This window comes from Sesamum indicum, linkage group LG9, assembly GCF_026168435.1.
Source record: "Sesamum indicum cultivar Baizhima isolate 11 linkage group LG9, ASM2616843v1, whole genome shotgun sequence".
Classification (NCBI taxonomy): Eukaryota; Viridiplantae; Streptophyta; class Magnoliopsida; order Lamiales; family Pedaliaceae; genus Sesamum; species Sesamum indicum.
Genome location: NC_142665.1, coordinates 14934340 through 14959750, shown reverse-complemented (window position 1 = coordinate 14959750; position 25411 = coordinate 14934340). Strand labels below are relative to the sequence as shown.

At 36.2% G+C, this 25411-nt stretch overlaps 1 protein-coding gene, 1 long non-coding RNA gene and 2 pseudogenes across 4 annotated transcripts; 3 read left to right on the top strand and 1 right to left on the bottom strand.

Moving 5' to 3' along the window:
* Nucleotides 1-112: 112 nt before the first annotated feature.
* Nucleotides 113-685, bottom strand: LOC148786916 (uncharacterized; annotated as a pseudogene).
* A 9792-nt stretch (nucleotides 686-10477) lies between these two features.
* Nucleotides 10478-14582, top strand: LOC105171242 (glutathione hydrolase 1). Of its 3 annotated transcripts, none has more exons than XM_011092290.3 (7): nucleotides 10478-10704; nucleotides 11171-11511; nucleotides 12280-12798; nucleotides 12878-13113; nucleotides 13306-13570; nucleotides 13942-14079; nucleotides 14211-14582. In XM_011092290.3, the coding sequence occupies exons 1-7, from the start codon at nucleotides 10641-10643 to the stop codon at nucleotides 14436-14438; spliced, it is 1791 nt and encodes a 596-aa protein (XP_011090592.1). In that variant the 5' UTR covers nucleotides 10478-10640; the 3' UTR covers nucleotides 14439-14582. The 3 variants fall into 3 exon arrangements, with proteins under 3 accessions (XP_011090592.1, XP_020552231.1, XP_011090593.1); XM_020696572.2 differs by having other exon boundaries at nucleotides 10491-10836; XM_011092291.3 differs by having other exon boundaries at nucleotides 10492-10709.
* A 222-nt stretch (nucleotides 14583-14804) lies between these two features.
* On the top strand, nucleotides 14805-16106 carry LOC148786915 (uncharacterized). The gene is made up of 2 exons (XR_016067528.1): nucleotides 14805-15686; nucleotides 15822-16106. It is a non-coding gene; the product is annotated as an uncharacterized LOC148786915 (long non-coding RNA).
* Nucleotides 16107-22831: 6725 nt separating this feature from the next.
* Nucleotides 22832-23760, top strand: LOC148786914 (secreted RxLR effector protein 161-like; annotated as a pseudogene).
* The last annotated feature ends 1651 nt before the right edge of the window (nucleotides 23761-25411 follow it).

Sequence of the window (25411 nt, the reverse complement as noted above, 5' to 3'; positions counted from 1 at the left end):
GTACCTGTTATCGATAGCTATAGGGAACTCAATTGAATCATTTTAATAGCCTTCCGGATCAATACGATTTTATAGAGTTCCTTTAGTTTTCTTTCTCTATGATAATGGGATGTCAGAAGATATAATGAAGTACCGTGTTATCTGGGGACCATGAGGCTGAGGCGAGGTAAGCGCTTTGTATCGTATCTTGCTTCTACCTTTTCTCTTCATGAACACAGTGTGATATGAGCTCATTTAGAGACCAACTATCTTTCTGATAATTGTAGCTCACTTTGAACTGACTAAACTGTGTTGGAAGAGATATCAAAGCCAAATGTACTAACAAGTCCTTAGAGAGGTCAAGTTTTAAGTGCTCTCGATTTTGAAGCAAGATGAGAGATATCCATAATGTACTCCCTGATATTACCTTTGCCAATGTACCTTTTTGAAATTAGGTTTGTCAAGTGTGTACCAATTCAACTTTTTTATTTTTGACAACCTCTTTTCAATATCAGCAAAGAAATTTAGCTTTAGTTAATGTTTCAGACATTATGTCTCTGAATGCTTCTGGAATGGTCTTCTTCATAATCGTTATGCACATACGATTAGATTTCTCACACCTTTCTTTCTCCATCTTTGGTTCAGAGGTACTCTTATCTATAAGTGTAGGAGGGGAATCTTCCCTTAGTGTGAGGTCAAGATCCATCACCCGAGGATATCTCGAGATTCTCCTTCTATGATTTGAAGTTTGAGCCATTTAGAATAATGATGGAATTTATGTTGCTAGTAATATTAGTAACAGCCATCACTGAATCCATACAAGCTACGTAAGTCTTTAAATAAAATATAAATCACAATTATAATTCAAAATAATGGTACAATAATCCTCAAGATATCGAGTACTCCATTAATATTCTATCTTTAGACAAAATATTAAGTTGTAATTGATATATTATTTCAGTGATTAAACACTAATGATAAGATCATGTCAAACAATAAAAATTCCTTTTGGGCCAATCATTATTCACATATAAAATGGAATAATCATTACGTGTCTACCACCATACATGTACATAAATCCCATTGGATGTGGAGCTTCGTTTGGGCCGATCAAAATTAAGAAAACTTGCACACACACTTTCTTTTATATTTTAAAATGAATTAATTTCAACAAGAGAGATCACTTTGCGGACATGTTGTTTATTAATTCACATTAGAATATATACATAATCGTTTCAAAATTTAAATTTAATAATATCACTGCAAAACTGCTTCAATTTTTTTTCGTTTTTGATATGGTTGACCATTGACCGGTCTACAATCGACATTGACTGCCAGATTAGGTCGACCCAGATCCATGCGAACCCATCACCAAGAAAGGGGGAGAACCCCCGCCCCCCCCCCCGCTCACTACACGCCCATGGTCTGCCTGCCTTCGTTGCTTCGCCGTCGCGGCCCTTTTTGCCCTTCACCCTCATTCCTTTTTTTTTTTTTTTAAAATTGGGTTTTCAGGGGTGCTGGGCTGTCGCATCCGCTATCGCTGGCGCGGATCCTACTGCGTCGTTCATCTGTTGGGTGGTGTAAAAATGAAATGGCCCAAACCAATATGATTGGGCCTTGCTCACTGGATGGCCGGATAAAACCAAGGCCCAAACCCTCTAATTCACCGACCCGGTCCACTCTAAGGTTTGACCCGGCTGCTCCCATTTAAATACCCTCCTCCCCCTTTCTTAACCCTAATTCCGCCGTCTTCTCTATCCCCTCTCCTTCCTCGACCCTTTGGGTTTCTCACCCTGTTCTTCGTCTTCTGTAACTCCTATTCTCCAGACAATGGCTGTAAATGAGCCATTAAGTGCTAGCCTCCATATATGGTATGTACTTGCTGGTTCATGGTTAACGGATAGATTACTCTACTCTCTTCTTTTTCCACCCTGAAAATTCTAAAGCCTCTTTAGCAAAAACCTTAGTGGTTTCTGATTCTAAAAGCCTTTGTGGCAAATCCTCGGTGGATTATTGAAAACAGCCTTTGTGGTTGTTGACCTTTGTGGTCTCGGTAACATCCGTGCAACCGTGAGCAGGGTTGCGGCCTACGGCCTCTCTAGGCCCTGGGTCTTAGGCCTCTGAGCCGATCACTCTGAAGTTGTCTGTGATTCCTCATTCTGTAATTGTATTGCTTCGGTTTATTTTTCTTGTATGCTTAATCCTATTCTGTAGGTTTCTTGTAATTTGTTTTAGAAAGCCTGTAATAATTTTAAGTGTTCTGTAATCGTTTATATTGTACCTGTGCCGGAGACCGATCCACATCTAACAGTGGTATCAGAGCGGGGTTAAGTCTCTGGCCTGAGGCCACTCACGGTAACTTCGTTCTAACTCTTCCTTTTTATTTTACGGTCCCAGTCTCCTGATCCCTTACTGCCCACCTCCCTTTGCCGGGCTCGTGAAGCCGTCGGGTATCTAGTGGAGGCGTAGTCAAGGCCCTAGCACTATTAACTGTGATTTAATTTTTCTGCTGTTTGGGATTTTCTGTGATTGGGAATTTGCTGCTGTTTAAAATTTGTTTCTATTACTTGAACTGTGAATTTCTGTGATATTACTGAAACTTGCTAAAATGTCTGGTTATAATTTACAACCATTTGACGGAAAAACTGATTTTTCTATATGGCAACAAAAAATGAAAGGTATCTTAATACAACAAAAAGTTTTTAAAGCCATTGAAGGAAAATATTCTGAAACTGTTTCTGAAGAAAAACGGCTTGAAAATGATGAATATGCTTACAGTTCTATTATTTTAAATCTGTCTGATTCTGTAATTGGGAAAGTAGGAAAACAAAACACTGCTAAAGAACTGTGGAATAGATTAGAGGAACTTTACACAGAAACTTCTCTTCCTAGTAAATTATTTCTCTTGGAAAAGTTTTTCATATATAAACTGGATCTTTCAAAAAATATTGAGGAAAATGTTGATGATTTTACTAAATTAATTCAAGACATAAAATTGACAGGAGATAAAAATATAGATGATTATACTCCTATAGTTTTATTAAATGCTATACCTGAGTCTTATGGTGATGTTAAAGCTGCAATAAAATATGGACGTGATAATGTAACCTTAGAAACTGTTATTAGTGGTCTAAAATAAAAAGAAATGGATTTAAAAACAAATACTTCTAGTAATAACAATAATGAAGTAAATTTTGTAAGAGGACGACCTAAAAACAGAAACAATAATAATAACTCTAAGTTCAGAAAATATAGTAAAAGTCGTAGCAGAAGTAGGGGAAGAAGTCCGTCTAGAAATAGATATAACAACAATAATAATAAAAGAGACGAAGATAAAAACACAAAAAAGGATTTTAGGTGTTACAACTGTGGGGGTAGAGGTCATTTCATTAAAGACTGTAAAAAGCCTAAAAAGAACCAACAAAATGAATCTGCTAATGTCTTAGAAGAAACCACTGATGAAGTTTATATGATATCTGACGTGAATTTTGTTGAAAATTCTTTAAATAAATCAGAATGGCTCGTAGATTCTGGATGCACCTTTCATATGACACCTTATAAAGAAATTTTGACAAATTTTAAAACTGAAAGTTTAGGTTCTGTGTCAATGGCAAACCAAAAATTATGTGATGTGCTTGGTTTTGGTGATACATGTCTTATTTTTGAAAATGGTTAAAAAATAACCCTTAAGAATGTTAGGTATGTCCCTGATCTTGCCCATAACTTGATGTCATGCTCTAAGGGTTTATGAAAATTTCTAAGGGTTCCATGACTATTTTCAAAGCAATCAAAAAGAGAAATTTGTATTTATGCACTGTTAAGTATGATTCTTTTTCTGGAAATGTTTTCACGGAAAATAAATCTGAAATTTGGCATAAAACATTGGGTCATATCAGTTTTAGGGGACTTGGGTTATTACACAAAAATGGTTTTTTGCATGAAAAACCTTCTGTTTTGAACTTCTATGATGACTGCATATTAGGAAAACAATACAAAGTAAAGTTTCCTACTTCCTCATACCCATCTCCCACTTCCTCAAATTGCATTTTAGAGTATGTGCATGCAGACGTATGGGGTCCTGCTAATATAAATACTCATGGGGGCAATAAGTATTTTCTATCAATTATAGATAATTATTCTAGAAAAGTATTTGTTTTTCTAATGAAGCAAAAATCTGATGTTTTTGAAAAATTTCAGAATTGGAAAAATCTGGTTGAGAACCAAACATGTCATAGGCTTAAAGCTTTAAGGACTGATAATGGTTTGGAATTTTGTAACAAACAGTTTTCTGAATTATGCGATAAGTATGGTATTAAAAGACACAAAACCACACCATATACTCCTCAACAAAACGGGGTAGCTGAGAGAATGAATAGGACTTTGTTAAACAAAGTAAGATGTCTTTTAATCAGTTCTGGTTTATCTAAAACCTTTTGGGGAGAAGCTTTATTAACTGCAGCATATTTGATAAATAGGTCACCCTCTATGCCTTTACTTGGAAATATTCCTGAAAAAGTTTGGACAAATTCTGATGTTGATTTTTCTTCTCTGCGCATTTTTGGTTGTGCTGCTTTCTGTCATTATAATGGTGATAAATTAGATCCTAGGTCTAAAAAATGTGTATTTATTGGTTATCCACCCGGAGTAAAAGGATATAGGCTATGGCTTAAGAATCAACCTAGTTTTAAGGTTATAGTAAGCAGAGATGTAATTTTTAATGAATCTGAAATGCCATGTCTAAACACTTCCTCTAAAAATACTGAAGATTTCAATATTGAAAATACCTTTAATAAGGTGGAACCTAGTAATGAGGATAACCAACAAGGGGAAGAGATAGTAAATAGGGAAGAAAATCAAGAAGAACACAATAATGAAGAGCTTGAAAATGGAAATCCAAACACCTATCAGCTAGTCAGAGATAGAGTACCTACGGAACGTAGGATTCCTTCTAGGCTTAGAGATTATCATCTAGCTCTAAATGTTGAGAATTTAGAACCAAGTTCCTATGAAGAAGCCTTAGACAGTTCAAATTCAAAAGAATGGATAATTGCTATGAATGAAGAAATAAAAGCCTTAAAAGAAAATAACACTTGGGTTTTAGTTTCAAAACCTAAAAATGCTTCTATAGTCGATTGTAAATGGGTTTTCAAAATAAAAGAAGAAAACAATGTCAAAAGATTTAAAGCAAGACTTGTAGCAAAAGGCTTTACACAAAAAGAAGGCATTGATTTTACTGAAATCTTCTCTCCCGTAGTTAAATTTACTACTGTTCGAATCTTACTTGCATTGGTTGCTCATTTTGACTGGGAATTAAAACAGATGGATGTTAAAACTGTATTCTTGCATGGAAATTTAGATGAACAAATTTATATGTCCCAGCCTCATGGTTTTGTTGATAAGAAAAATCCAAATCATGTATGTTTGCTCAAAAAATCCTTATATGGTCTAAAACAATCCCCTAGGCAGTGGAATAAAAAGTTTGATCAGTTCATGCATTCTTTGGATTTTAAAAATAGTGCTTATGATCCATGTCTATATTTCAAGTATGAAAACAATGTCTCATTGTTTCTTGTTTTATATGTGAATGACATGTTAATAGCTAGTCCTAGTCTTAGTATGATTAAATGTTTACAGAATCATTTATGCAAAAACTTTGAAATGAAAGATTTAGGAAATGCAAAGAAAATACTTGGTATGAATATAGAGAGAAACAGAACCAAGTCAACTATTTTCTTAAATCAAACTTCTTACATTCAAAGCATTCTTGAAAAGTTTTCAATGGAAAAATCCAAACCATCCTCTGTACCACTTGCAGCACATTTTCAGTTAAGCAAAGAACTATGTCCTAAAACAGAATCTGAAAAAGATAAAATGAAAAATGTGCCCTACTCAAATGCTATAGGTTCTGTCATGTACCTAATGGTAAGTACTAGGCCGGATATTGCATACGGAGTTAGCTGCCTAAGTAGATATATGTCCAATCCAGGAACTTCCCACTGGGAAGCAGTAAAATACCTCTTTAGATACTTGAATGGTACTAAAAATGTTGGAATAACTTTTTCTAAAAATTCTGATGGTGTGGAACTCAAAGGTTTTGTGGATTCTAACTATGCTAATGACAAAGATAGTAGAAAATCAACCACTTCCTATATCTTTACTCTCTGTAATGCCTGCATAAGCTGGAAATCACAACTTCAAAGTATAGTAGCCCTTTCCACTACAGAAGCTGAGTATATAGCAACTACTGAAGCAATAAAAGAAGCAATATGGCTAAAAGGCTTAATTTCTGAAATAGGATTTCTGGAAAATAAACTTGTCGTTTACTCTGATAGTCAGTCTAGTATCTAGTTATGTAAAAATCCAGTCTTTCACTATAGAACCAAACACATAGACGTTAGGTATCACTTTATTAGGGATATTATCAATAAAGGAGTAATCAACCTTGAAAAGATAAGGTCTGAAGAAAATCCAGCAGATATGGGAACAAAGTGCTTGGCAATCGAAAATTTTAAAAATTGTCTTAGTATTCTTCATTTATAAACTGTTATTCCTTAACTCTTTTGTTTTGCAGGAAAGGAAGCAAAGGCAATGATGATCGCCTCTAGACCCGCCATCTTGGTTTGGACCAAGGTGGAAAATGTAAAAATGAAATGGCCCAAACCAATATGATTGGGCCTTGCTCACTGGATGGCCGGATAAAACCAAGGCCCAAACCCTCTAATTCACCGACCCGGTCCACTCTAAGGTTTGACCCGGCTGCTCCCATTTAAATACCCTCCTCCCCCTTTCTTAACCCTAATTCCGTCGTCTTCTCTATCCCCTCTCCTTCCTCGACCCTTTGGGTTTCTCACCCTGTTCTTCATCTTCTGTAACTCCTATTCTCCAGACAATGGTTGTAAATGAGCCATTAAGTACTAGCCTCCATATATGGCCTGTACTTGCTGGTTCATGATTAACGGATAGATTACTCTACTCTCTTCTTCTTCCTCCCTGAAAATTCTAAAGCCTCTGTGGCAAAAACCTTAGTGGTTTCTGATTCTAAAAGCCTTTGTGGCAAATCCTCGGTGGATTATTGAAAACAGCCTTTGTGGTTGTTGACCTTTGTGGTCTCGGTAACATCCGTGCAACCGTGAGCAGGGTTGCGGCCTACGGCCTCTCTAGGCCCTGGGTCTTAGGCCTCTGAGCCGATCACTCTGAAGTTGTCTGTGATTCCTCATTCTGTAATTGTATTGCTTCGGTTTATTTTCTTGTATGCTTAATCCTATTCTGTAGGTTTCTTGTAATTTGTTTTAGAGAGCCTGTAATAATTTTAAGTGTTCTGTAATCGTTTATATTGTACCTGTGCCGGAGACCGATCCACATCTAACAGGTGGCGATCTCCATGTTGCTGCTCAATCCAAAACCAAAATCAAAAAAGAAATCGAATCTGAATTTGAATATGTACATAAATTTCATATATATATATATATATATATATAACCCAAGAATCTGATCCAAAATTGTATCTGTAAAATCTGAATCCAAAATTAAAAATCTATACAATTTTACGTATGCATGTATGCATATATATTCATATAAATCATAAATTGAATTTGAATCTAGATCTCAAATATGCATATATACGTACATTATTGCATATAAAATTCCATAAATCATAAATCTTAAATATATATACATACTGATTTCAAATACATAATTTCAAATATGCATATATATATATATATATATATATATATATCCATACATAATTTCATAACCCCCAAAAAAATAATTTCTCAATGATTCAACATGAGTGACTCTGATACCACTTGTTGGATTTTAAAGTGAAAACTTTATAGTGAATAAAGAATCACTATCAATTCTAGAATCGATCATGCTAAATCATTAAGAAATATGATAACCATAGATGCGAAATTGTACCTGAATCCATAGCTATAAGGAACTCAATTGAATCGTGTCAACAACCTTCCAGATCAACACGGTCTCACAGAGTTTTCTTTAGTTTCTTTTATCTCTAATATCTCTCTGATAATGGGATGTCAGAAGATATAATGAAGTACCATTGGATTTGAAGACCATGGCACATATATATAATAATAGGTATTTCAATTTCAACTCATTAATAAAACTGAAATTTCCATTTGTCATTACACATTAAAGGCTCATATCCTATCAGATACATTTAGATCCAAATTACTAAACCCTTATTTGATCATTTTATTGGGCCTAAACTTCATCAGTCCATACATAATTATATTACGTATTAGCCTAACGTTGGATTAAGGATCCAATAATATTGGATTAATAAATCCAACAGCAAGCCCCTTTATTAGTTAAAATTTATCGAATTTATTGATATTAACAAAAAACTAAAAAGAAATCTATGTTTACCCTCAATTAATTATTATTGATTTATAGCAGGTTAAATAAATATTTTTATGATCAAATCACCCTCATACGTCTTCACACGTTAATGCATGTGAGAATGTATATCTTTATCATTATAAGAGTAATTTAGTTTGACAAAAAATATTTAACTTGCAACAAGCCAATAATAAGTCAATTAAAGGTAAATATCAATTTTATTTAGTTTTTTTTTATTAATATCAGCAAATTTAATAAATTTTGACCGACAAAATATATAAAAGCCCCCTGTGTTTTAAAAAATCGGCTAAAAACCCTTTTCTATTTTAAAGATAGGCTAACCTCCCCTGTGTTTCTTAAACATAGCTCAATCGCCCCCTCTCCGTTAAATCTAACTAATAGTATTATTTTTTTTTTTATAAAATGATCGTTATACCCTTACTTAATATATATTATTTCTTATTTTAACGATCGTTGGATCTTTTTATTTATCAAATAATAATTGTTAAATCTAATCAATCAGTCTCAACCGTTAAATTTTGAAAAAAATTAAGGTCTAGATTCAACAAATTATTTAATTTATATTATATATAAATAATTTATAATTAAAAATATGTATTATTATTATTATATATATATATATATAAACTAACTACCCCACCCCACCACAAACCTTACCCCCTTACCCACCCCCACCCCCACCACCATCTCCGTCACGGTGGTGGATTCTTCAAACAATCCGATCTCTGTAAATGCTCTACCAAAATAGTGAGGCCGATCTCATTAGAATCGTCTTGAAGTGACGAGTCTGATAGTGGTGGTCTCCAATCGAGATTCAATCGTATAGTGACGAATCAACGACAAACATGTTCGGCCATTATGGCTTGAGCTTAGTCTCTCCGATCGACAAAAATTCAAATTGAAGGTATGAAACCTTAAAGAGAGGATTCGAATGATACCACTGGTAGTCGAAAACTCGTCTGGACGGTGCTGGAAACTAAGAGACAATTTTCCGGCAAAAAAGGAGTGAATTGCATAGTTTTTTCTTTTTTTTTAATTTTTTAATTAATTTTAATTATATTAATTAAAATATATTTTAGTTATTTAAGAATATTTTAAATAATTATAATGATTAAGTATTTTAGCTAATTAAGAATAAGTTTAATAATAATTGTTGTATTTTTAATTAATTAAAAATAATCTTTGATTTAACAATTAACAATTATAAAATTATTTGAATTTAAATATAATTTAATTTAATATTAATATTAAATAAATAAATATAATTTAACATTTCAATTTAAATTGTAAAGAAATACAAAAATAAAATAAAAATAAAAGGACATTTTAGTAAAAAACACCTAAGAAAAAGGTCAAAAACAGTTAAAAATACCCTCAAACACACAAAGAAGGCGTGCTATGTGCCTTCCGTTAATTATTAATGAAAGGGTGTTTGTTGCTGAGTTTTACAAAAATACAGGGGGGGTTTTAGCCTATTTTAAAATAGAAAGAGATTCTTAGCCAACTTTTTAAAATACAGATGGATTTTATGATTTTATCCAAATTTTAACTAATGAGGGAAGTTATTTGTTAAACAGAATCAAATATTAAGAATACTTGATATTATTTTCAAAAACACAATGAGTTAATATCTAATTACATCAAAGTTTATGTAACTATCCCTTAAAGTGCATCAAATGAGTACAAATATAAATGAATTACGTGGAGACTTTCTTCATAAAAAATAGGGACTAAAGCGCACCACAGACAGGATCTACACAGCCATATATAACTCTCCAAATCACCTATCAAATACATCAACCGCCGTCCTATCACTTGAAAAAAACATTAATTACTCAACTAAATAAGACTTTAGCCCTCAAACTTACCCATTTAACACAATCCCAACTTTGATTTCTTACACAACATTGGAGAAAAAATCTCCATAGTAACAAAACAATGTCAAAATCAATGAAAGCTACGCACTAAAAAGATACCTTCTGAGATACATGCAGACAAGGATTCCGTATGAGAAAAGAGAAGTCATAATTCTAACCAAGGACAAACGTACACGTCAGGGAAAAATCCAAACCCTCATTTCCAAAAGAGCTGCGAGTGCTCATTCCCACTCAACTCACAACTTCATGAAGTGACAAGACAATCGACACACAACAGTTTCCTCATACCACATCTCCTTTTCCAGTAATTGGCTTTTCAAGAAAGGAAAGAAAACAAAAAACTAATGCTCAAGATTCTGAATACGTGCCTATATGTTGTTTGACTTGTCTTCTACATGAATGAACCGCTTTCGCAATTCCATCGAGAAGTTCATTATTGCTGATCGACCCATTTTTCAAGAACGTGAGGTTTTCGATTTCGACTCTGGAATTCTTACTTGTTTGCCTGAATATATGATGTTTCGCACGTTTATTGTCTGATTAGCTCCAAGCGTTCAAATGGATACAATTTTTGTAATTTTTCAGTTTTATGAAGGTTCTTGCTTAGCTTCTCAAAGATTTTATTCTGTCCCACAGCCTCTAATTCTACATAATCTGGATCTTGATTCTAATTGATCAATGCTTGTTACTGTTCCATTTATGGGCATATTGTTTTTTCTTCTGGATTTTGTACGAATGAATGTGTGTAGATTTTTCACTGTCCGAAGTTGGATTTTGGCAAGTTTCTGCTGGTTTTCCTGTATTAGTTCGATGAAGGGTTCTAAATTCTCAGTTTCATCAAGCAGTTACTTTCATAGAATCACAAAAAAGAATACAGGTTTTGAACCATGGATTGATTAATACTTGGATAAAGTTTTGATCTTTTGCAGCTATGATAATGTCGTGGACGGTCTCTCTATGGCTGTTTCTTTTGTTCTCGTCGTTCTTTTCTTGCATGAGTGCTTCCGAGGCCAATCAGAAATCTGCGAGAGCCGTTGCACGTAATGGCGTTGTGGCCACGGATCACGGACAATGCTCGACAATAGGGAGGGACATTCTTCGCAAAGGTGGACATGCGGTTGATGCTGCTGTGGCTGCTGCCCTCTGCCTAGGCGTGGTCAGCCCTGCATCTAGCGGCATCGGTGGTGGGGCATTTATGCTGGTCCGATCCACTGATAGCAAGACGGAAGCATATGATATGAGAGAAACGGCTCCAGCGCTGGCTTTTGAGGTATAACCTTCTCTTGCATTGTTACTAGCCTGTCTAAGTAGTGATGGATTCTTGTCGTAGAGATAAACGCATAACAAGAGAATGTGAGGGGGAAAATTCTGGTCCTCATCAGATCTGCCCGAACCAAGCCAATCACAAAATAAGTGTAATACACTTGCTATGTAATTGACACAAGTGTATTGCACTTGTAGTGTGATTGATTTAGCTTTAGCCGAACCAAATTTGGGCTAGAATTTCCCACGTGAGGGATATCTCTTTTTCCACGAGAAAGGGGTTGATTGTTGGTTTTCATTTCTCAGTTATGGTTATAGATGAATCTGGTAAGAGTGATTTGTTTCATTGCGTTAGCCCCATCATCAGTTGTTTTGAGAATAAAAGTTATCCTCTGTTTCTTTTGTTGTATATGTAGTTATTGGGCCGACCCAACTATTGAGTATAGAGTCTGACCCAACATTATATTTTCTAGTCGGCTATCACATATCCAACTGTATTGTTAAGGAAAAAAGAATTTAATTTCACAATGTTGTACATTTACAATAAGGATCCTGTCTACTGTATGTACATAATGATTGGTTGGTTGTCGTAATTGTACGCAATTATATTCAAATATGAGAGACTTGAGTAGCAGTGGAGGTAGAGCATTCACATGAAGTTTGTGTATTCTTGTGATTGTTTTTCTATCTTTTTTCCAAATATTTTACAATAAGTCTTGCAATTTCTTAACACCAAAAGACATCTAGAGCTTAGCGGATTTGATTTTCTCTGCAGAACATGTATGCAGGAAATGCTGCTCTGAAAGCTAATGGTGTCCTCTCGGTAGCAGTTCCAGGCGAACTCGCAGGCCTTCACTATGCTTGGAAAAAATACGGGAGGATTCCATGGAAGAGACTCGTTATGCCAGCAGCTCGCCTTGCCAAGAATGGATTCAAGATTTCGCTGTATCTCCATATGCAAATGATGAAAACAGAATCGGGCATCAGGGGTGACGAGGGCCTCCGCGGTGTATTCACATCAAACAGTAGTCTGCTGCAACCAGGAGATATCTGCTATAACGAGCAACTTGCGAAAACATTGAGAACGATATCAAGGCACGGCGCAAGAGCATTATACAAGGGACCGATCGGAGTTAGACTAGTCGAGGATGTTAAGAAGGCTGGAGGAATCCTGACACTTGAAGACTTGCAGAACTACCAAGTTAAAGTTAGGGAACCGGTCTCAGTTGGTTTCATGGGAGTCGAAATATTCAGCATGCCTCCACCATCGTCTGGAGGTGCTGCAATGTCGCTTGTAAGTCACAGAATTTAGTTTCTAAGATTGAAATTCTATGTAATATTACAACATTTTTTCTTGTTTTCTGCTACCTCAGATGCTAAACATCTTGGCTCAGTATAAAGACTTGTCTGATATCCCTGATTCCCTTATGACACACCGAGAAATTGAATCCTTGAAGAATGCATTCGCTGTGAGGATGAACCTAGGTGATCCGGACTATGTCGACATCAAGAATGTCATGAAAGATATGTTGTCAAAAGACTTTGCTGCAAGACTGAGGAAATCTATTTTTGACAATACAACATTTAATGCGAGTCATTATGGTGGGAGGTAAGAACTTGAAGCAGCTGTCATAATATACACATGTCACATGTATAAAATCAATATTATAAATGTCAAAAGAGTATTTTATAGACGTAGCATGACCATTTTGTAATAAAAGATTAGAAAAAGATACCTATACAAACCTGTCTGTATTTTGGGACAAAATACTAAGAGTGTTGTATCTTAGCTTTGTAATAGGTGGAACCAGATACATGATCATGGTACCAGCCACATTTCCATAGTCGATAGGGAACGGAATGCTGTCTCCATGACCACCACCATCAATGCCTATTTTGGCTCTAAGTTCCTCTCTCCAAGAACGGGGATACTTCTAAACAATGAAATGGACGATTTCTCCATGCCGGAAAACACTTCACAAAATGTTCCACCTCCGGCGCCTGCCAACTTTATACACCCGGGGAAAAGACCATTGTCTTCCATGACACCCGCAATCGTCCTCAAGGTAATATATTACTCAATATCTTCAATTTCCCGTTTCTCTCATCACAAATACTTTTTGTTGGAAACTTATAAGGTAGGTCGTCAAGTGTGTGCAGAAACGAAAAGAACAATCACACAAGACCAATAAAATTGACGTGGTTCGGAAAACACTCCTACATGCAGAGTACTAATTAATTTTATCGTACTATGATAGCATTTTGAAAAACACAATAGATAGTCAGCCATCAACTATTTTATGTTAAGACGTCCACAAACTTTTGCAAAATTATAAATTAACCCCTGACAAAACAAGGTACAACCTTAGTACTCACGTTCTTAGACTATGGTTGCAAATTTTACTTACGGATAAATTGTTTCGCAATCCCATTACAGGGTGCAAAACTGAAAGCTGTTGCGGGTGCAAGCGGAGGGTCCCTGATAATAGCAGGCACAACAGAAGTTTTACTTAATCATTTAGCAAGAGGAATGGATCCACTCTCTTCGGTTTTAGCTCCAAGAACTTACCATCAGGTAATGATTTTAGGATAACAATTCCTTCCGACAGGATTCAGAATGACTCTCCAACAAGACATAGGACTACTACATCAATACTTTCAAAGCTTTTTGTTCGCTAGCGTTAACGCTGCTCTTGTTTGATGCAGCTGATTCCTAACGCAGTACGGTACGAGAACTGGACAGTGCCGACAGGCGAACACTTTGAGGTTCCAGCAGAAACAAGAGCTGCCCTGGAAAAGAAGGGACATGTACTAGAAAGCCTGGCCGGAGGGACAATATGCCAATTTGTAGTTCAAGAATTGGAGAGTTCTAAGTCAGGGTATCTTGTTGCTGTAAGCGATCCGAGGAAAGGTGGATTTCCAGCTGGTTTCTGATGATGTTGGAAATGTTTGTACGTAGGCAATAAGAATGCTATCCATTGTCCCTGCTGATATACTTCTACTCGTTCTGATCAATAAATCAAGTCAAGAGTATTTTTAATTGATATTTTTTAGAATAAAAAAATTAATATTTTCACATGCAAAGTGCAATTTTAAATTAATGTTTAGTTGATATATATATATTTTTTTTCTAACTTTGAATCATTATGAGCGAATAAAATTATTGAACCATTTAAATATATATTTTAGATTCTTTTAAATTTAATTATTTAAACCATTAACATCACTTTTAGGTTTAGTTACTATCGTAAATGATATATACCAACCTTCAGAAGTAGGTTTTTATTTTATTTTTTTTATAATATGAATTTATTCTGTGGGCTCTCTATCCCTTTGCAAAATAATGTTTAAGGTATTGGGTGCAATATTGCTCCCATTCACCTCTACAGCTCGTCTAGCCAATGCATGGGCTACTTTATTGCCGATCTACGAGAGAACTAACAGTAATATTGGTATAGTGATCTAACAAAATGCATATATCCTTGATGATAGGGCCAAAAAAGGAGTGATTCCAGTCCCTTTTGTTGATGTCATTTACTACCACCAAGCAGTCGCCCTCCACTTCAATGGTTCTTTCAGGGAAATGCAAGGCCATTTCGATCGCCATCCTTGCAGCGAAATCTTCAGCATATGTGGGGTCAGCAATATGTTTTACAAATTTGGACTGCCATCGTAAGTATTGACCTTGATCATCTTTGATGACTGCACTCGATCCGGCATCAACTTGCGCCTTCAATATAGCTGCATCAAAGTTTACTCTGAGGGCCGCGAGGGTAGGAGGCATCCAACATGGGTTCACGTTGGGACTAGATAGTGAAGATGGCTCAAAGTTTGCTTCCTGGCAAGCAAGTGTTGTGCTCTTCGCTCCAACCACCACATTAAGGGAGTTAGGACTTTGATTCTCCATAAAAAGTTTATTTCTTTCATGCTATAATCTCCACATAACTGCATTACCCAGTCTGAATTGACCGTCCTCAAGATTGTCATACAAAAATTTAATCCAATTTTGAGTCGATTCCAACCAATTAAAGATAGAAGCACAAGGAATTTCTGATAACGCCCATACCTGTCTAGCGAAAACATAGTTGAGGAATAGATGCTCAACGTCTTCAATATGTGACTGGCAAAAAGGGCAGGACGGTTCCATGTCCACTCGTCGTCGTATCAGGTTCGGCGCAATAGGTAATGCATTATTACAGAGCCTCCAAATAAAAATCTTAATTTTATTGGGGGCTTTCAACTCCAAAGGAAATTCCATGTCGTTCTTCATTCTCTACTTGAAGATGGATCTAATACATTGTTATTCCTCTTATGAAGCTTTGAACATAGTAAGCACTCCTAACTAAGAAGAGTCCATTCTTCGAGTAGTGCCACACGAAGACGTCTTGTATTCGATGGCTTGCAAGAGGTAATGCTTTAATCAAGCTAACAATGTCAGGTACAGAAGTTCTGTCAATGAGGTCCTCCTTCCAGTAGTGGTGTGTTAGAGTAGATGACTTGAAAACCAATTAGATTGGCATACTTGTAATCCATTTTGACAATAACTTTATTCTTTGTGATATTATTCACTGAATAAAATGAGTATTCGCTATTGGCATTTCATTTATTGTGCTCATTACACATATATTTGTATTTCTTTTAAACATCACAACAAAGCCCACAAACTACTTTGACAATCGTGCAATAATTGAACTTTGCATTGGATGGTGGTCATGAAACCAACTGCCAAGGGTTGGGTCTGAAATGACCAAGTCTAGGATCTCAAGAATGGACATCGAGTGTCCTATGGAGACTTGCATTAAGAGTCGCATTCATTTGATGAGTGTGGTATTTCATCCGCGACAAACGTGGGACGTCTATACAATCTTGGTGGGTTGATTGGCTAGGTGTCGAATCGACTGAACTGACTCGTGGGGGTCATCATATAGAAGCCTTGGAGGCTTGATCAATATGACTCGAATCCCTGACTCCTATAATACGGGAGTAGTCCTTAGACTTGAGAAATCACGGCAGTCACGTGCATGCGATGGTTGTATCTTAGATTTGTGATAGAGGTGATTATGTCTGAGACATGTTCATCATAAGCCTTGTCTAGTTGAGTCAAAGCATGTAGCGAAGTTGGTGAGTTTCAAGAAGAGGATCCATCCCCTATCAAAATATGATAGAGGTATCTCTTATGCATTTGGGGATGCATTCACGCTCTATAAACATGTGGCCACATTCATTGGTAGAATAGGAAAGAGGTTCTTATGTCGAGCTTTGACGTAACGCGATTTCAAGTATTAAGCATAGACGCCTAGTCCAGGATGGGAGCCGACACCCAATTCCATGCCCTAGACTAAGGCCGACAGACAGTAGACGGAAGGATCAGACCCGTATGGACTCGCCTAAAAGTTGACATGGATATTCGCCTAATCTCTAGTGCCATGGATTGTTGCTAGATGGCCACCCATGGTGACGGGCTTTCTTGATCAAGGGTTGATTGAGAATTATTAATTAAATTAGATTTAATTAATAATAGTGTTTGACACTAGCCCAAGTCTAGCTAAAAGGTAAACCTAAAGAGTCACACACAAATCTTCGAGAAGGGATGAGGGTTAATTGGGAGTTAATTCCATAAATAATTGATTACTATTGGATAGAGGAACCCAAAAATAAATTAATAGGATTAACTTATGTTGGGCTTGCCCTTATTATTTAATAAGTTGGACTTATTAATTAATAAAGGCTCATTGGGGCTTATGTATTTAATTGAATTAAATACATGATGGGCTTAATTAGGTGTATCTTAATTAAATTAAATTTAATTAAAATTAATTAGGCCTTGCATTTTATCTCCATGAAATCGGCCAAACACCCTAATTAAGTTGTTGGAAAATTCTAGTAAAGAAAATTATTGACTAACAATTATCACTTTTGAAAAGTGCTATGTTAGTCATTCTTTATTTAGAATAAAGGATTTATTACCTTATGGATTGTAGAATGAACCTAGACACATTCTAGTACATCCATAAAAGGTATATATATATATATATAAGTTATTGGAATAACTAATGAAAACATAACACAACATAAAATAATTTTCCTACCATAGAGCTCCAATTCAGCCGCCTCTCTCTAAGAACACTTGGTGTGTACTTTTTCTCTTGAATTTTTTTCTAGCAAATTGAATTAAAATTCTGATGTGGTGTGAACATGTCTTTAGAGGAATTCTATGTTGAAGTTTAGCGTGAACGGAAAGAAAAAGGAGTTTGAAACAAATCAAGAAAAAGGTAATTCTTGATTTACATTTTCTTGCACTTCTCGTTATACTTTTTACCATTAGTCCCATTTAATTTTATTATTATTGTTAACTACATCTAACGCTCCAAAACTCCAAAAAATACACCCCTTGGAATTATAGTTTTATTATGTTCGGCTTTAAGGTGATATGTATAGTGGCTGTGTGGGCTAGGAGGTGGGTCGATAGTGGGGTATTTTCCAACAAAAGTGGCAGACAACAACTTCACCTTGAGAGTTGATCTTTCCTTTTGCTGCAGACGAGTTTTTCTCTTTAATTTCTGAAGAATGAGAGGATCCAACTATAACCAATAAATTACCGGCTTCATTTCTTGCATGAGAGGCGCTATTACCATGCACTGCATTTGGGAAATTACCAAAAATTCTAGCTCCTTTCCATTTTGGTGTACCGTCTGCCGGAGTGGAAGCTCCTCTAACCGATGTGGGTACTGGACGGAGAGGTAACACTTGCGATTTCTGGTTCATACCCCCAAGCGAAGCTACATTGCGCTTTGGACCATTTTCTCTTAACCAAGGTCCGAATGGGGAATTTGGACCAGAATCAATGAAACCATCAGTAAAATGCAATTCACAGAATTTTTCGGTATGACCAAGCTTTTCTACATGGACGACCAAGAACACTCGGCCCACTGGGCCGCCTGACCCACTAACCCGACCCACAAAGGTTTGATCCGGTTGACCTATTATTTATACCCTCATCTGTTAACCCTAATCCATTTTCCCCCTCTTTTGGCTTCTCCTTCGACTGCTCTTCTCCTTCCCCAGAAAACCCATCCCCTTGGACTCCCCATTAACCTTTGGGATTCTGTGTTCTCTCTTACTCCAATAATGGTCGTTATTAAGCCATTGATGAACGGCCTCTTTAAATGGCTGGTTTGGTGTGGCTCTTGGTTAACAAGGTAACACTCTTCTACCATCTTCTTCTTACTCTCTAAAACTCTCTAAAAAGCCTAAGTGGCAAACCTTTGTGGTTCACTAAAAAGCCTTCGTGGCATATTCCTGAGTGGATTTCTAGTAGAACCTTTGTGGTTCAGAATACATGTGTCGTCTGTAGTGTTCTTGTGCAACCTGTGAAAGGTTCACGACCTTTGGCCTTGTGTAGGCCGTGGGTTTTATTAGGCTCCTGAGCCTTACAGTATTGATGTCTGCTATTTCCTTAATATTACTGTTTCCTGGTTTATTCCTTGTATCAGTTTTTGTATTCCTTAGAATACTTGTAATTTGTTATAGGAAGGCCTGTAATCTATTTTATGTTTCTGTATTTGTGTTATACTGTAACACGCCGGAGACCGGTCCACTCCTTACAGTGGTATCAGAGCATCCAGGGTGAGTCTCTGGCCAAAAAGGCCATATACGGTAATATTGCTTTAACCTAAACTCATTTAATTTTCTGGTCCCAGAACCCCGAACCCTTTCTGTTTATCTCCCTTGGCCGGGCTGTTGAAGCCGTCAGGTATCTGGTGGAGGGGCAGTTAAGGTCCCTGCACATATATACTGTGATTGGGATATTTTCTGTTAATATCTGTTCTTACTATTATCTTGTAAATTGTGAATACTCTGTGCTGAAATTATCACTATGAAAGTTGCTGTTTTCTGTTTAAAATGTCTGGTTATAACTTGCAACCTTTCGATGGAAAATCTGATTTTTCTATTTGGCAACAAAAAATGAAAGGCATCTTAATACAACAAAAAGTTTTTAAGGCTATCGATGGTAAATATTCTGAAACTGTTTCTGAAGAAAAACGACTTGAAAATGATGAGTATGCCTACAGTTCTATTATTTTAAACTTATCTGATTATGTAATAAGAAAGGTTGGAAAACAAAACACTAAAAAAGACTACAAGTGTTATAATTGTGGGGGAAGAGGACACTTTATAAAAGATTGTAAGAAACCAAAGAAAAATAATCAAAATGATTCTGCTAATGTTCCTGAAGAAACCTTTGATGAAGTATACATGACTTCGGACATTAATTTTGTTGATAATTAAAATAAATTTTAATGGCTTGTTGATTCAGGATGTACTTTTCATATGACTCCTTATAAAGATATTTTGGTGAATTTTAAAACAGAAAAATTAGGTTCTATTTCTATGGAAAATCAGAACCTCACAGAGGTTCTTGGTTTTGGGGATGTTTTTCTGAAATTTGAAAATGGTTCTAAACTTACCCTTAAAGGTGTTAGATATGTACCAGACCTTGCCCATAATCTGTTATCTTGTTCAGCCCTAGAAGAGGATGGGTTGGAAGGGAGATGGGGTAAAAGGGTAATGAAAATCACCAAAGGGTCCTTAACCATTTTTAAAGCAGAAAAGAAAAGAAACCTGTATCTTGGTAAAGTGCAATATGATTTCTAACTCCCACATGAGGAAAAAAAGTAAAAGGTCCCGAGAAGAAAATAATCCTATTTGCCCACTGTACATTGCTAAGTAAGCCTCTCCAGACCATACAAGGGCGTGTCGAGCCCACGCGAAGGGTTTAGTTAAGATATGCCAGATTCCACCAAGTATACAAATGGAACCTAACCATACATGTCCTCCAATTATATCTTCTAAATCGTCCACACTAACAATCCACCCTTCCCCTCCAAAGGGGGATTTTAGTAAATAACTAAATATAATACTTGGGCTAAGGGTCAAGTTGGTAATTTTTCTTACATCTCCCCCTCCCGGAGCCCAAGTATCATATACGCCCCCAAAATAAAGAGCCTTGAAGACTAGAAGAAAAACACCTAGACCCAACAAGATTAAGTGAATACCTAAAATTGTGGTCATTTTATTTCTATCTTTCCATACATAACCGAAGAATGGAAAAGATTCTTCCAGTGTTTCGGGTCCCAGAAGTGCATGGTAAATACCGCCAAAGCCCAATATGGTTCTTAAAGAGCTTTCTCTAGACTATCAGAGTGTTCTCGGCAGCTTCATAGAGTTGGAAAGGGACTCAAGCCTCTTCTAGGACTCCATTAGCCACTCTAGCCGGCGGATCACAAATTGAATGGATCGAGGACCGCTTTTGGCAAGGTTCCATACATATGGTCTAGAAATCGTGGCAGGCAACGAAGTTGGCTTGCAGTTTCATCATAGACGGGGTGGAAGGCGGAAAGGGGCTTGGCTTTATTTTACAGAAAACGCTCTTTGCTTTCCTCACTTTCCACCCTTTCTTCCGTTTTTGAGGTTTCTTTTAGTTTCTTAGTAAGAATGGGTGACGGTATTCTGCCTAGGCAGGAACGCTATAGCAAGGTTCTGAAAATGTGTCTGAGAATAATAAATCTGATTTGTGGCATAAGAGACTAGGCCACATAAGTTTAAAAGGTCTTGAATTGTTGCATAAAAATGGTTTTTTGCATGATAAACCTGCCACGTCCAATTTTTGTGATGATTGTATTCTAGGAAAACATCATAAAGTCAGTTTTCCTACTTCCTCATACCCTGTCCCCACTTCTTCAAAATGCATATTAGATTATGTGCATGCAGATGTATGGGGTCCTGCAAATGTTGAAACACATGGTGGCAATAAATACTTTATTTCAATTATAGATAACTATTCTAGGAAAGTCTTTGTTTTCCTTATGAAACAAAAATCTGATGTTTTTGAAAAGTTTCAAAACTGGAAATTTTTTGTTGAAAATCAAACTGGTCATAAGCTTAAAGCTTTAAGAACTCACAATGGTTTATAATTCTGCAACAAACAATTCTCTGAACTTTGTGATAAATATGGCATAAAAAAACATAAAACTACACCTTCCACTCCTCAACAAAATGGTGTAGCAGAAAGGATGAATAGGACTTTGCTTAACAAAGTTAGGTGTCTTTTAATAAGTTCAGGTTTACGAAAAAATTTTTGGGGTGAAGCACTTTTAACTGTTGCTTATCTAATAAATAGATCACCATCTGTGCCTTTGTTTGGAAATATTCCTGAAAAACTGTGGTCTAATTCTGATGTTGATTTCTCTTCTCTTCGCATTTTTGGATGTTCTGCTTTTTGCCTTGTCAATGGTGATAAACTATATCCTAGGTCCCAAAAATATGTATTTATTGGTTATCCAAAGGTGTTAAAGGTTATAGACTATGATTAAGAAACCAACCTGGTTTTAAAGTAATTGTTAGTAGAGATGTCATTTTTAATGAATCTGAAATACCTTGCTTGCACACTACTTCTAAAACCACTGAAAATTATAATATTGAAAATACCTTTAATAAGGTGGAACCTAATAACCTAGATAACCAACAAGGGGAAGAAATAGAAGATAGAGAAGAAAATCAAGTTGACAATAATGAAACAGAAAATGAAAATCTTGAAAATACCTATCAACTTGTAAGAGATAGGGCCTAGGGAACGTAGAATCCCTACTAGGCTTACAGACTATCACTTAGCTTTGAATACTGAAAACTTTGAACCAAATTCTTATGAAGAAGCTTTAGAAAGTTCATATTCAAAAGAATGGTTGTCTGCTATGCATGATGAACTTAAAGCTTTAAAAGAAAATAAAACTTGGGTTTTAGTCCCTAAACCTAAAAATGCTTCTGTTATTGACTGCAAATGGGTTCTCAAAGTAAAAGAAGAAGATAACAATAAAAGATTTAAGGCAAGATTAGTAGCAAAAGGCTTTACACAAAAAGAAGGAATAGACTACACTGAAATTTTCTCACCTGTAATCAAGTTTACTACTGTAAGAATCTTGCTTGCTTTAGTTGCTCAATTTAATTGGGAACTTAAACAGATGGATGTAAAAACTGCTTTTCTGCATGTAAATCTTGATGAACAGATTTATATGTCTCAACCTTATGGATTTGTTGATAAGAAAAATCCTAACCTTGTCTGTTTGCTTAAAAACTCTTTATATGGTCTTAAGTAGTCTCCCAGACAATGGAACAAAAAATTTGATCAATTTATGCATTCTTTAGAATTCAAAAACAGTGCATATGCCCCTTGTCTATATTTCAAGTATGACAAAAATGTGCCCATATTCCTTGTTCTATATGTGGACATGATTAAGGACTTACAGAAAAATCTGTGCAAAACTTTTGAAATGAAATATCTTGGAGATGCTAAAAAGATACTTGGAATGAGCATTGAACGAAATAGGTCTAGTTCAACTATTTTCTTGAATCAAGCATCTTACATTCAAAGTGTTCTTGAAAAATTTTCAATGTCAACTTCTAAACCTTCTTCTGTGCCACTTGCTGCTCATTTCCAGTTGAGTAAGGATTAATGTCCTAAACCTGATTCTAAGAAAGATAAAATGAAAAATGTGCCTTATTCCAATGCTATTGGTTCTGTTATGTATTTGATGGTAAGTACTAGACCTAATATTGCTTATTCTGTTAGCTGCTTGAGTAGATATATGTCAAATCCTGGTTCTTCTCATTGGGAAGCATTGAAGTATCTTTTAAGATATCTTAATGGTACTAAGAAACTTGGCATAACCTTTTCAAAAAGTTCTAATGGTGCAAAACTTGTTGGATTTGTAGATTCTAACTATGCTAATGATAGGGACAGTAGAAAATCTACCACTTCATACATTTTTACACTATTTGATGCTTGCATAAGCTGGAAGTCTCAACTTCAAAACATTGTAGCACTCTCAACTACTGAGGCTGAATATATTGCCACCACTGAGGCAATAAAGGAAGTTATCTGGTTGAAAGGATTACTTTCTGAAATTGGTTTTTTAAAGGAAAAACTCATTGTTTTCTCTGATAGTCAGTCAAGCATTCAACTTTGCAAAAATCCAGTTTTTCATTATAGAACTAAGCATATAGATGTAAGGTATCATTTCATCCGTGATGTGATTAATAAAGGCTTAATAAATCTTGAAAAGATTAAGTGTGCAGATAATCCTGCATATATGGGCACTAAATGTTTGTCTTTGGAAAAATTTAAAATCTGTCTTGATATACTTAATCTGTGAACTGTTATTCTGTATACAGATTTCTGTTTTGCAGGTACCATCCTTAAGGCAATGTTGATGGCCTAAAAACCCACCATCTTGGTTTGGACCAAGGTGGAAATTGTTGGAATTATTTGGCCCAAAACCAAACGCTGGGCCTTTCTACATGGACGGCCAAGAACACTCGGCCCACTAGGCCGCTTGACCCACTAACCCGACCCACAAAGGTTTGATCCGGTTGACCTATTATTTATACCCTCATCTGCTAACCCTAATCCATTTTCCCCCTCTTTTGGCTTCTCCTTCGACTGCTCTTCTCCTTCCCCAGAAAACTCGTCCCCTTGGACTCCCCATTAACCCTTGGGGTTCTGTGTTCTCTCTTACTCCAATAATGGCCGTTATTGAGCCATTGATGAACGGCCTCTTTAAATGGCTGGTTTGTTGTGGCTCTTGGTTAACAAGGTAACATTCTTCTACCATCTTCTTCTTACTCTCTAAAACTCTCTAAAAAGCCTAAGTGGCAAACCTTTGTGGTTCACTAAAAAGCCTTCGTGGCATATTCCTGAGTGGATTTCTAGTAGAACCTTTGTGGTTCAGAATACCTGTGTGGTCTATAGTGTTCTTGTGCAACCTGTGAAAGGTTCACGACCTTTGGCCTTGTGTAGGCCTTGGGTTTTATTAGGCTCCTGAGCCTTACAGTATTGATGTCCGCTATTTCCTTAATATTACTATTTCCTGGTTTATTCCTTGTATCAGTTTTTATATTCCTTAGAATACTTGTAATTTGTTATAGGAAGGCATGTAATCTATTTTAAGTTTCTGTATTTTTGTTATACTGTAACACGCCGGAGACCGATCCACTCCTTACAAATATTAACATTGATCCAGAAACGAAAAGAATTGAGCCACATCAAATCTTCTTCTTCGTTCAGAATTTCCAGCACTGTTCCAACTTTGTTTGTAATAAACATCAAAACAGATTGTTTCCTAAATCTAATGGGTATGTCATGAATATGGACTGTAAATGGGCTACAATCTAAATTGATGGAGGCAACTCCATCCCTTCACTACAAAAAATGCCTTCCTCGGGATGAGCCAGTAGATGCACCCCTGCCCTCAATTTTTGGAGGCTGTGGACTAGGCCCCGTCGAGTCCTGCAGACTCCCTGGCAATGGGGTCAGATGCGGTGGGCTGAGCAGTTCACAAACCTTGGCTCAGCCATTGAATGCATCACCAGCACCACCAGTGCCAGTACTTCCCCTAGTGGCATTACATTAGTCTCCGCAATGCGAGGTACATAAAAGAATTTCTTCAATTATTTTATAATTTTTTATTTTTGAATTGATTTTAATATTTAATTATTATTTTTAGGTTTGGCCAATATTTTCACACTGCCATCAATGTTGCGGTCAAAGGGCATTATCCGCATCCCTAGGCCCATATATCGCAGATCACTAGGAGCACCAGTTATTCTGGTTCTAAAAACTAAAAAAAAATAATATTATTTAATTTTAAGTAATATTATATTTTTTAATTAAATATTTATATTTTTCTTAATTTATCAAATTTGCAGATGTCGTACTAATGGGGCTGTGACGACTAGTGGATGTTCAAAGCCGTTAAGTAGCAGGGGGGAAGTGTCTGCGGAAGCAGTTCCCTGACGCCCAGAACCAGTTGGCTGGATCGTTGTGGCTGGCCGAGGAGATCTAGCACCAGCTC